The sequence below is a fragment of the Pinus tabuliformis genome, chromosome 7 (genome assembly GCF_031772625.1).
Source record: "Pinus tabuliformis cultivar Carrire ecotype Pingquan chromosome 7, CPIR1, whole genome shotgun sequence".
Taxonomy (NCBI): domain Eukaryota; kingdom Viridiplantae; phylum Streptophyta; class Pinopsida; order Pinales; family Pinaceae; genus Pinus; species Pinus tabuliformis.
In genome coordinates this window covers 1,704,271,311-1,704,284,051 of record NC_142293.1, presented here as the reverse complement: position 1 = coordinate 1,704,284,051, position 12,741 = coordinate 1,704,271,311, and the positions used below count along the sequence as shown (strand labels likewise).

The window sequence follows — 12,741 nt, the reverse complement described above, 5'->3', positions numbered from 1 at the left end:
CATGGTAAACTATATGACGAAAATACCCAATTCAGGAAGAGCGTTGAAAAATGCGTAAAGCTCAGAACGCAAATAGCAGTTCATGGATACGAATTGAGAGCCAATAGCTCCAGTCTGGCATCCGGATATTTGTGACAGGGCAAAATCCAGGCACGATCCGAAAGAAGAGTGATCATTTAAAAAATCACAAGCTAATAAGTGCACACTGAATGATACCTCTGGTTAGAGAAATCTGTTGCCAAAATTTTCGAGAGGAAAATTTCCATATGCAAAGGCCAATGGCCGCAATTAACCCAACTGTAGCGGATGCCACGGCCAGAGTTACTCCAAGCACTTTAGATCTTTGGCCTCCTGCAAATTTGCACAAGAAAATTGGCTACCTTTTAATTCACAAAAGAAAAAACATTACAAAACCAGTAGATATTCTTATCATGGTAAACTATATGACAAAAATACCCGATTCAGGAAGAGCGTTGAAAAATGCGTAAAGCTCAGAACGCAAATAGCAGTTCATGGATACGAATTGAGAGCCAATAGCTCCAGTCTGGCATCCGGATATTTGTGACAGGGCAAAATCCAGGCACGATCCGAAAGAAGAGTGATCATTTAAAAAATCACAAGCTAATAAGTGCACACTGAATGATACCTCTGGTTAGAGAAATCTGTTGCCAAAATTTTCGAGAGGAAAATTTCCATATGCAAAGGCCAATGGCCGCAATTAACCCAACTGTAGCGGATGCCACGGCCAGAGTTACTCCAAGCACTTTAGATCTTTGGCCTCCTGCAAATTTGCACAAGAAAATTGGCTACCTTTTAATTCACAAAAGAAAAAACATTACAAAACCAGTAGATATTCTTATCATGGTAAACTATATGACAAAAATACCCGATTCAGGAAGAGCGTTGAAAAATGCGTAAAGCTCAGAACGCAAATAGCAGTTCATGGATACGAATTGAGAGCCAATAGCTCCAGTCTGGCATCCGGATATTTGTGACAGGGCAAAATCCAGGCACGATCCGAAAGAAGAGTGATCATTTAAAAAATCACAAGCTAATAAGTGCACACTGAATGATACCTCTGGTTAGAGAAATCTGTTGCCAAAATTTTCGAGAGGAAAATTTCCATATGCAAAGGCCAATGGCCGCAATTAACCCAACTGTAGCGGATGCCACGGCCAGAGTTACTCCAAGCACTTTAGATCTTTGGCCTCCTGCAAATTTGCACAAGAAAATTGGCTACCTTTTAATTCACAAAAGAAAAAACATTACAAAACCAGTAGATATTCTTATCATGGTAAACTATATGACGAAAATACCCGATTCAGGAAGAGCGTTGAAAAATGCGTAAAGCTCAGAACGCAAATAGCAGTTCATGGATACGAATTGAGAGCCAATAGCTCCAGTCTGGCATCCGGATATTTGTGACAGGGCAAAATCCAGGCACGATCCGCAGTCTGTGGAGGATAAATCTCTCCAACACTGCCCTATGCTGTAGATATGCTCCGTCGCATTATATGGCGCAACAGCTGAATCTGCAGCAAAAAGTTTAGGAGGAGAAACCGATACACTCCTCGGCCAGGAGGGCCGAAGACGGAAAACCGAAGGGAAAGCTGATGGACGGGTTAAATAAGGGCGTCGATATGCATGAAGCTGAGAGACGGGTGGATGATTTGAGCAACCTGGCAGACAAGGGTGATGGCGTTCCTGCATGGTGATCACGTGGTGGCTTCAGATGTGACCATTAGACTTATGACCTGGTGGTTTTATATGAGTATCGTTTTGATAAACGTAATATTATTTCAGAGCTGGCTAGAACTCTTCTCAGTCATTGCAGCTAGAACTCTTGTCATTGCAAGAACGTCATTGTTCTAGAAAGGTCAGTGGCAGGTTTAATCGCTGATTGCCAGTTGTCGTTGTCCGGAGGTCATCGTCTCTAGGTCATTGCCGCTTATAGCCAGTTGATCATATCATAGCCTTGGTATTGCCAGTTATCGTTGCCAATAGAGCGAGGCGTCATAGAGTGTTGTCGTTGCTGCTACATAGTAGGTTGTAAATATTTAAATATATAAATTGAGTTTATTAATAATTTAATTTATATGATTAAATTAATTTTGAAATTTTGTAATGTAATATGTATAATTATTATATTAATATTGGTTAAAAATTTAATTTATATTATATAAATAAAAATTATGAGTTAATTATTAATTTAAACAACTCACCAAGTTGGAATAACCTCTGCAAGGTAGTTCCGATAACACAGTGAAGAGAACAAACTATCGAGCTCAGTTAGACAAACATGGTAGGTTAAACAATAAGAATTTAGTAGCAAAACCGAGCAAATCTCTATCGGAATGAATTGGTGAAATGAGATAATGTTTTGGCAAAGGGAAGGTTGATATGACCACCATTGGATCAAAATGAATAAATTCCAACCATTGATTAAATACCTGGGGGCTAACCATAGATTGCATGTGAAGTCATCTGGACTCGTGTAGGGGGACCAATAGATAAGCCCCATATAATCAAAGTTATACTGTGTTTATTCCATATTATGGCATGTATAATAAAGAAAAGTACTTTGGGAAACCATCAAATAATACCTGTGGTGGAACGCTAGTATAAATAATAACATAAAGTTTGTTAAGTTGGTTCAAATCACCGTTGCATACATCAAAACTATATTTCACCATTTTTAGATAGGAACTTAGGACATATAAGATATATGTCACAGAAAGGAAACACGCCTATATACATACCAAGTAAGAAACAATGTGTATCTACCAGAGGAACTTAGGTTAAAAATGGTTAAACCCTATTTTATATTTATTATATATAAAGGTGTGTGAAGAAATGTTAAAGGGCTATAAAGCCTTGTTAAAATAACTAAAGGGAAAAAACAAACATCTATGTAGTTAAGGAAGCCAGGGAAAAGAAAAGTTGAAGAAATTAAAGAAGGAATAGAACTAAATAATTAAATAACAAAAGCTTAACATAATGTTATTTTGTTGAATCTGGAAGGAAGCCAGAAAGAAAAGAAAAAAAAAAAAAAAAAAAGAAGTTGAAGAACTTGAAGAAGGAATAAAACTAAATAATTAGATAACAAAAGCTTAACTAATTTTATTTTCTTGAATCTGATCTTCTCTTCTATGACTAAAATTAAAGAGAGACAAAATATGGAAAAATTGAGCATCTCTCACTCAACCTCTAGATTCACTAGCATGAAAGTAGATACATTTAAGGTATTACAAATCAGCTAAAGAGTTGGGACAAATTCCTGATAAATACGATCTACATCTTAAATAAATCTCACAACTTGACTAAGAAACCATAATCTCAACAAACATACGAAAATACAACGAGAATGTACGAGTTTGAAGTAAATTTACTTTTTCGTTTCATAATAAAAAAATCCCAAAGTGACACTGACCAACCACCGTATATTTAGCTTATATCTATTCACTTTGTTAACTGGAAAAATTTATATTTATGTGTTGACATTATTTAACTCTTTTCATTATTTATGTGTTGAGTTCTTATCATCTACATAAAAAGTTTAGTTGCAACAAATAGATATGTTTTTTGTCCAGTAACGTATTATATATAGCGTTTAAAATGTATTTTAGTGTTTATTCTATTATTATGTTGTTCTTTTTAGATTATGGTATATGGAGAGCATTAGTGTCTTTACTCTCCTCGTTATATTTGCAGGAAAAAAATATGTCCTATAAAAAAATGGCATCCTATTTTGCCTTTGTTGGAGAATCCATAGAGCCCTCCCCCATGGAGTGTGCGGGTTACGAGCAGTATGTGCATCTCCCCGAGCTCAGTGCCATGTGGAAATTCAAGGAATGGCCTGGTTGGTCTAGAGAGGGGTTGGTAAAGGCTGCCTTACAGTCATTGGAGATTACTTTTCAGTTTGTTTCGTCTGTGCTCTGTGACACAAGGACTTACATTGACAAAGAGGAATGGAAGAGAAGGCTTGAATCCTTAATTAGTTCCCAGATTGAGTTGATTTCAATGATTTGTGAAAATGACAAGCAGGTTCCCACTCTTCAGTTGTCAGTAAGTAGTGGTGTTCTCTCATGGAAAGTTTTCCATGAGGTATGGCAGAGACCTGGTGCTTTACCTGTGGTTAGCAGAACAAGTGAAGAGAGCTTACTTCCTCGTTTGGGTACATGGAAAAGCGCTGAAGCTATGGTTTCTAGAATATGGCTTTCCATTGAAGGCCATATGCAGAGGACTCCCTTCACTTTAGGTCTGGGGGAACCAAATATGTCAGGTAAGCCTCTTCTTGAATATGATAGAATCTGCAAGCCAAGATATTTGCACTCTTTAAAACAACATAAACAGTTCCATAATCTAGAAGATGCCAAACTTTGCAATGTCCTCCAGATCTTTGAGGCGTGGGTATTTGTAGGCCAAGAATTGTTGCAGAGAGTATATGAAAGAATAGACTCTGGGGATTTCGTAGGAGCATCCGCAGACTGTTGGATGGTTGAAAGGATGTGGAACATGCTCACAGAAATTGTGAATTTGCTTCTAGTGATGGACCCAGATGATTTCCTTTGCCTTAAACACCAGTTGGCAATTAGTAGCACTAGTACACTTGCAGGCGCATATTGCCTTCGGTCTGCCCCCCTTAGAGACCTTACAAATGCATGCAAGGAACTAAGGCATCTGGTGCCCAAAGTCATCGGTGTTGAGGCTGATCCAAAGGGTGGACCAAGGGTCCAGGAGGCACTTATGCATTTGTTTCATTCACATGGACTGCGCTCACATAACACTTCAGGTGCTTACCATGTTGCAACAATACATGTTCTGTTGGCCTTCCAGGCAATAGAAGCAGCGGTGAAAAGGTTTTTCTTCTCATATCAGCAGCTGGTAGTAACAACCATGGGTAGCACTGAAATGAAGGGTCCATCATATCTAGGTGCTTGTGATGCCCTACGTCATATATATTTTGAACCACCTTATTTCCCTAGTGTGGATGGTGCAAAGACATTTTTGGGTTACTATTGGCACTAAAAGTTACAACTATGGTGGATGGTACACTGGAAGATCTACAGACAAATCAAGTGAAGTGTACAAGAGAAAGAATAGTGCCTTGAGTTTTTCAATGTATTACCCCAAATTCATACATACACTTTTTACATTGACAGTTTTGAGTACTATACATAGAATTATATTGGATATAGGATTAGACTCATTTTTGTTCATCCCCATCAGTAGGACCAATCAATAGAACAGTGGTAGAAATTTGGGATTTTTTTTTTCCCTCTCCAACATGGATAGGATACTAAGGATTCATAGTGTGCAATTCCTCCTTCGTTAAATAGTGTAAGAGATTGTCCAAAATTAAAAAGGTAATTATTAAAATTATTAAATTTTACGAGTTGTTTCTTTTTTTAATTTTTTAATTCTTTACCTAAATTTTATGATGGATTTAATGATATTTATATAATTCATTATAAATTTTAACATGAAATGTAGTTTAATGCTGTTATTTTTATATGTTTTTTTAAGATTTTTTTATTCAGTGTGTGAAACTGAGATAATTTTAATTTTAATTTGTTAAGTTTATTTAATGGAATGCATCATAATTTTTTTAGATTATTGAATTTATTTAATGGAATGTATCATAAAAAATTTAATGTATTAAATCTATATCATATTCAAGCTACATTCCTACCATAAATATCCACTCATTTCCAAAGTTTTGAGAAAAAATATTAGATAATGCAGTTCAGATTGACTAATAACATATAATTAGTATAGTTTTTTATCTCTACATTTATTTTACAAAGTACTCTGATACTTCTTCATACTCTACTTTAATTTTCTTGCACATGGCCTTGTGTTATTGCTTAAGATGTCATTTAATTTAACTGAATTTATGGTAAAGGTATAAATTTTGCCTTTAGTTCTTCAATACAAATTTGTTTTAATGAGATTGTAAATTTTAGTCAAATTATTTCTAGTATAGTATCATTTATAAAATACGTTGTTCTTTAATCATATAAGTTTAAATTTAGAACATTGATAATGCATATTGCTTATAATCATTGTCACTCTTAATATCTATAATTTGGCTTAACACTTATCATTTTCTTGCAGATTGACACACAATTCGCTCGCTTGTGCAGAGCCTAACCCCACAGTTTACAAAGAACAAAAACAATCATTGTAATTTTTCTTTCATGGGTGGCTGGCAACCTTTAGTGAATTGCCTTCACCTCTGCAATTTTGTTCCATATAGTTCAGATTGTTTTAATAATCAGTATTAGTAGGGCAATTACTTAGCATTTACTTTAAAAATTTTACATTTCACACATAGCTTAATAACGGGAAAAGTAAGTGGCCATAATCCACACATTTTTTCAATTTGTTTTGCTCTTTTACCGAAGTCAAATAGTTTAATTAGCAAAGGAGTAAGTGGCCCATAATTCACTCATATTTTTTACTAACCAAAGCATCTTTACTTCATTAGCATTGGGACTAGGAACTGGTGTTATTAAAGAAAGGGAGTAGCCCCTGCTTCCCTTGCGTCTTTTAGACGATCCTGGGCTTGCATCTGAAATCTTTCTGAAAGCACTAAGTTTTTCATCTCCCTTTTTAGGCTCACATAGTGTAATAGGAAGGAAGTAAGTGGCCCATCAACCACACATTATTTTATTTGCAGGTAAGGAACAAAAATAATTTACTGTAAGTAGACGAATTTGAAAAGGATCATCGAATATCCACATGACTACAAACTTTGTATGTTCACTATGTCACTTACACACACATTTCACTACACACACTAAGCTACTCTAAACTTTGAACAATGGGAATCAAGTGTAAAAACCCTTTGTACTGCGGGCGATCAATCTGTAATCAATACGATTTGAGCTGCGGGCGATCAATCTGTAATCAATACGATTTGAGCTGCGGGCAGGGTCGCCGGGGCGCAGATGCGCAGCCGGAGAGGGATGCCGGAGACCGATGATGGATGGAAATATGATGCATGGTGAATGGTGGTCGTCGGGCTGTCAGAGGGTACCTCCATAGCATTAACTTTGCTATGGAGGTGGAAATAGGAATCGCCATTTTCATGGAGGTGGTTAGAGATTTGTTTGTTTCGCACGAGGTCATGACTAATTGTTTGTTATGGTAGATGGGTATAAGATGCGGCATGTATGTGTTTATTTTATATAAGAAAATAATATTTGGATGACAAGAAGTTAAAATATTCTTATATTAGGATTTTTAAGGTGTATTGTATCCTTAATATAATAGGTTTTTGGGTAGATTTTAGATAGCACTTTGGTAGAGAATAGGTACCAAACAAAGGTCTATTTAAATATAAGTGTTGGTAGGGAATGTTGAGAGAAAGGCTTGTGAATGGTATTTTGGTTGAGGATTTAAGAAAACTCTTAAGGGTATTGTTGCAAAGAGAATTAGGTTGAGAAGGTGTTAGGAACAATGAATTGGAGGAATTGAGAAGGTAAATTGAAGAACTAGAGAATAAACAAATTGGAGATGGTGGAGCTATATTAGACATAGAATTAAAGGATGAGATGGAGGACTAAAAAAATGTTGATGAAAGTGACTTAATCAATCATTTGATCTTATTTATGAAGGATAGACTTAATGCAAGGGTGAAAGCTTTTTGATACGATGACAATATGAAAACATAGACTTTCATATAGGAGAACTCAAGTGATACCATGAGTATGAGAATATCCAAGAGCCCAATAGAGTCTATTTTTTAGTAATGAAGTTGAAAGGGCATGTTGCACTCTAGTGGGATGTTGTGTAGAAAGATAGTTGATAAGTAATAGGAGAAGATAAAAACTTGGAAAAAAATGGTGAGTAATAAGAAGGAGAAGTTCTCTCCTGATTATTATCAAGATACAAACAAGCAAAATATTTGAAACAAAAGGAGACCTGTGTCTTGGAGTATATAAAAGAATTCCTCAACCTATCACTAAAATTACAACTTAAAAGAGTTGGAGTATCAAAGTGTAGAAAAGTATGTGAATAGAATGAAGTTCTATATTCCAGATGAGATAAGTACCCATTATTTCTAAAACATGGATTAAGCATATCAAATTGCTTTAAAGGTAGAGGAAAAATTGAATAGGAAGTCGCAGTGGAATTGCAGAAGAAATAATCTTAGAGGCAACAGAAGGGTGAAGGTTGAAAGAGGACATTCTAGTAAAGCCAACGAACCTGAAGTGTATAGTAGTCAAATTTCCAAGAAAGAAAACCATGTTGGTAAATGTAAAGGGTTTGAAAGAGGCAATGGTAAGTATGCCATTAATTGCTATAGATGTGGAGTAGAAGGGCACAAGGCATCTAAATTTCCAAAGGTGCGTATGCTAAGAAGAAGGAATGAGGTCGAGATTCATGTCATTTAGGTAGGTGAGGCCTAAGTTATGGGAGGAAATGTTGTAGTACTACAACATGAAGAGGGTGAAAACCTTATGTTTAGAAGGGTGTTGCTCAAGCCTAAAAAGAAGACTGAGAATGAACTTGGATAGAGCAAGAGTTTTTAAATCTAAACACAAGGTTTATAATAAATGCTACAATTTTATCATATAGGTCGGGAGTACAAAAAATGTGGTGTCCACAAAGGTCATCGATAAGCTAAAATCAAATTGCATCCCTCATCCAATTCCATATCAATTTTCATGGTTATAGAAGGGTCAACAAATTACTATGACATAACAATGTTGGTTGAGTTTCTATATTAGAAATTTTAGTGACCAAGAATTAATTGATGTGGTGGAGATGGACACATGTCATGTATTACGAAGAAAATCATGGTTGCTTGATAGGAAGGTTCTTTATGATGGTATGGAAAATACATATCAATTCGACAAGTATTGTTGGGATGGGGTCCCCTGGGTCAGTGTTTGGGTTAAGATAACCCAAGTTATGGTACAGTTTGTGTAAATAATGTAAAGTCTCTGCGATTTGTGCATGCGGAGCGCGTAGATGAATAGGAGTCAAAGGGGCTTAGTCCCTTGTTTTATGTAAAGTTTGAGTCAGTTTTGAGATTTACCCATGGTCCGCGGACCATGACATTGTATGAGAAAGGTTATAAATAGGTGTGTCTTAGAGATTCTAAGGCAATAATGAGAGGAAGAAGTATGAAAAAGTGATAGCGAAAGAAGTGGGCAAGATAGGAGAAGAAAGGCTCTGCAGCTGAGTGTGAAGAGGCCCGGGTAGAGTCAGCAGCTGAGTGCGTGGACCCCTGCCGCTGTGTGAGTAGGGTAGTTTTGAGTCTATAACCTTGCATTGAAGATCAATAAAGATAGTTTCCGAAGAATTATTTCATATTTCTGTTTATTTTTGTTAATGCTATATGTTGTTGATGAGTCATGTGTTTTATGGAATATTGATGGAATGTTACGTGATTCTCTTTAATAAATGCTAATGATGTACGCAATGCATGTATAAGTACTTTTGCGAAGACTCTGATGAATTCTTTGATGCATTTATTTATGCTATCTATGGAGATCATACATAACATAGATGCCATCATCACCAAATTTTTGTGGGTTTCTCACATTAAGATGAGGAAATTTCACCTGGTTCATATGTCTATAATAGCTCGTACGATGGAGGAAGGAGGTTGGGGCATTTTGGATACAAAAATTTTTAATAGGGATTTTGTAATAACCCGAATTACATTTTCCTTCTTATTGTAAATTAAAAAAACTAAACATGGGTTGAGTCAAAGGGACACTATTTCCAGGGCTATGAAGGATATGTTGTTTGGGATAGATGGCAAGTAAGGCTCTAGGAACTATGTGGCATTCACCTGATTGGAAAGTAAGAGATTACAAGGCTAACACAAAAAAATGGAAACAAGGAACTAGGTGGATCAATTTGATCCACTTACAAGATTTGGGCCAGATTAGACACTAGCTACCAAGAGGTTGAGTTTGAAGAATGGATAGTTTACTAAGTGGAGAGGTCGATTTATGGGAGGAGGAGGGATGTCATTCTAGAGGTTAAGTTGGCATCACTTGGGGATTCAAGTGACTAATTATTCTTGTACCCACTTGGAGGCAGCGCAGAGGAACCCTAGTTGTTAGGCATCATTTTTGGGATTTCTAGTCCAACTGGAAGCATCATTTTACCACAGGAGCGGTCTTGATCTCCAGCCCTCAAATATGGCTCGGGGGTGACCATTGCATAAGGAAACTGGTTGCAGTTGTTTATGGTTGGGAGGAGAACCATCGTCCCTAATTCAATGGTTATTTTCATTGAGATAAGTGTTCCTCTCACGTTAGCTTACTCAATTATTCATGCATATTTAAAATAGGGTTGTTGATCAATATTAATGGAAGGTCCCAAACATGTTGTGTATATTTATGCATTGAACTATATGCCTAGAAAATGAAAACTATATTACATTTTTATATTCTAATAAGTAATGAGCCGCATATATATGTACTATCTAGATTGGAAGATATTATGCACATTTTATCCATTATGGGTTAGTTGTCAAATATAGAAAAACGAGTTAAATTATTCTTGGAAGAGTGACTTGTGTTGATGTGAGTATTTTAAATATCATGTGTTGAAGTAAGAATGGTGCGTGGATCTATCCATATTAAGATGGAGTTAAAGATTAAAAAAATGAATCTCAACTCCTTAGAGCTCTGTAAGGTGGGCTACTCACAACCTATGATGGCATACATGCCATGAATCATGGAAAATACTAGAAGCCATACTTATTTATTAGTTTTCTTGTCTTCATATTTTGATATATTCATTATCTATAGAGATTGAATTGGTTTAATTGATATATATATATATCCCTTAAGATTTAAGGAAGTCCAACAATTCAAATCATTCATTCTTAATAGTGAACCCTGAGGATACCCGTATCCTTTGATTCTTATTTCATTGTTGTCTAGCACCAAATCCCGATAGAGAACTATAAGTAAAGCTAGTAAACTGAATATTTCTTATTTAAAAGTAGAGGCTTACACCGTATCATTAATATTTGTGCCATAAGCATTGGCGATGAACGCTATATTCACCTACATCCAAGTATTTCCAAAGTGCATTGGCCAAATGCTTAAAAACAATACATCAATAACAATGTGTGGTTTGTGAACGTGAAATTTTCAGCTTCCTATTGTGTTGGACTATCGCTAGTAGCTAGCTTGAGAAATATATAGTTTAAGGATAGGAGAGGAATATCTAATCTTTCTCCAAGAAGTCAATGTATCACAACGACTATTTCTAACCTCAATTTAGCAATTAATCATGTATTATTCTACAGTTTCTACTAGGTTCTTTGTATTAGGCACAAGTTCCCTCACTTGGAGAATTCCATTCTATAGTGCATCACATTATAGGGGAGTATAGTGTATTATCACACCATATGTGCCCATTAAGATACAATGTTATGAAATGAATCATCACCACCACAAAAATTTGCATAATATATCAGTGTCAGTTACGGACTACAGTCATTGCCACTACATAGCTGGTAGTAGGTTATAATGTACATGATGACTCTACTCACTACACCATAACTCCACGTGCACACAGTGTCTATCCTTAGTGTCTCCAAGCTCCTTCCCCCAATTTACTTGTGTTTCCTTGCCCTTTGCATGCATTTTTCTTTATAAGTGTGTCATGCTCTGATTTAGAAGTTAGAGTACTTTTATAGGACATCCTTAGGATTTTCTTACTTTGATGAGTATTCTAATTCATTGTAAACTTTCCATCATTGACAGAATGATGCATAATTTTCTTTAGAGAAGCATTGACCTAAGGTTTGAAACCAATGTTAAGGACTCATTCCTATATCAGGAGAATCCAAGACAATGAAAACCCACTATAAAGAAATTGCTTTTTTTTGCAATCTTAGTCTACCATTAGGGGATGTAACCTTTATGTATTTCATTTGTTCCCAAACCGAGTCTCTCACTATTAGGGAATGAATATTGACTCATTACAAATCAACTTAGAGAGTTCTAATTTATATGGTTAGGGCGACTTATATCCATCTCTACTTCAGAAGTTGCAGTAGCTTGCTGGTCACTCTACATTGAAAGCTCACAAACATGTGATGCCTATCTTTAGAATTTCCAAGTCTACCTTCAAGATAAGAAAACATGAAATTTTTTAGGGTACTTTCTTCTCCCTAGTTGTAATTTCACTGTTACTCATGCAACCCTTATGCCTCCCCAAAAGCATATATACACAAATTTAAGAGTTTGCATAAAAGGCATGTATTTACAAGATTCAAATTCTTACCTAATGGAAAGATTGATGTGCTCAGAATGAGCCATTTACTTAATACGACATAAAGGCTTCTAGCAAATTTCCCCATTTTACATTGTAGTACTTAATTTCCACAAACGGGCCATTGATGGTTTATAAAAAATATCAACTTTTAGAAAATTGTGATTTCTTAAGCTTTGAACTAGTAATATAACCAGTTCAACCTAGATGCAAGGGAATGATGAATGTCTACTACATACAATACATTAATATTGTGTTGAGAAGACAATGGTTTGTTCCTTGTTGCCTAGGATGGTTATAGACAATGAAAATCAAAAAAACCGTTTTTCTCATCCTCTAGTTGAAAAAAATTCAATGCCCTACTTTGGAACATCCAAATCCTTATGGTATTACATGGTTCAAAGAAGCAAGACACTCTACCTTTTTGTGACTCAAATGTTTTGTTACTTTTGTTGTCGATTCATTAATGGACTGTGTGGATTG

At 35.7% G+C, this 12,741-nt stretch overlaps 1 protein-coding gene, 2 long non-coding RNA genes and 1 pseudogene across 3 annotated transcripts; 1 reads left to right on the top strand and 3 right to left on the bottom strand.

The window, feature by feature from the left end:
* Positions 1 to 216: 216 nt before the first annotated feature.
* On the bottom strand, positions 217 to 575 carry LOC149255111 (uncharacterized). Its single transcript, XR_016266336.1, has 2 exons — positions 457 to 575; positions 217 to 351 (listed from the first exon to the last, which is right to left on the bottom strand). It is a non-coding gene; the product is annotated as an uncharacterized LOC149255111 (long non-coding RNA).
* A 71-nt stretch (positions 576 to 646) lies between these two features.
* Positions 647 to 1,004, bottom strand: LOC149255110 (uncharacterized). Its single transcript, XR_016266335.1, has 2 exons — positions 887 to 1,004; positions 647 to 781 (listed from the first exon to the last, which is right to left on the bottom strand). It is a non-coding gene; the product is annotated as an uncharacterized LOC149255110 (long non-coding RNA).
* Positions 1,005 to 1,044: 40 nt separating this feature from the next.
* LOC149255109 (cysteine-rich receptor-like protein kinase 2) lies at positions 1,045 to 1,710 on the bottom strand. The gene is made up of 2 exons (XM_089454953.1): positions 1,317 to 1,710; positions 1,045 to 1,211 (listed from the first exon to the last, which is right to left on the bottom strand). The coding sequence occupies exons 1-2, from the start codon at positions 1,708 to 1,710 to the stop codon at positions 1,045 to 1,047; spliced, it is 561 nt and encodes a 186-aa protein (XP_089311079.1).
* A 2,025-nt stretch (positions 1,711 to 3,735) lies between these two features.
* On the top strand, positions 3,736 to 5,028 carry LOC149255108 (nematode resistance protein-like HSPRO2 pseudogene; annotated as a pseudogene).
* The last annotated feature ends 7,713 nt before the right edge of the window (positions 5,029 to 12,741 follow it).

Bases quoted from the DNA above. Each gene is read 5' to 3' on its own strand.
- LOC149255109 (XM_089454953.1), bottom strand. From the start codon at position 1,710: ATGCAGGAACGCCATCACCCTTGTCTGCCAGGTTGCTCAAATCATCCA. The intron at 1,212-1,316 runs GTATTTTCGTCA...GCAAATTTGCAG, and splicing joins CAACGCTCTTCCTGAATCGG to GAGGCCAAAGATCTAAAGTG.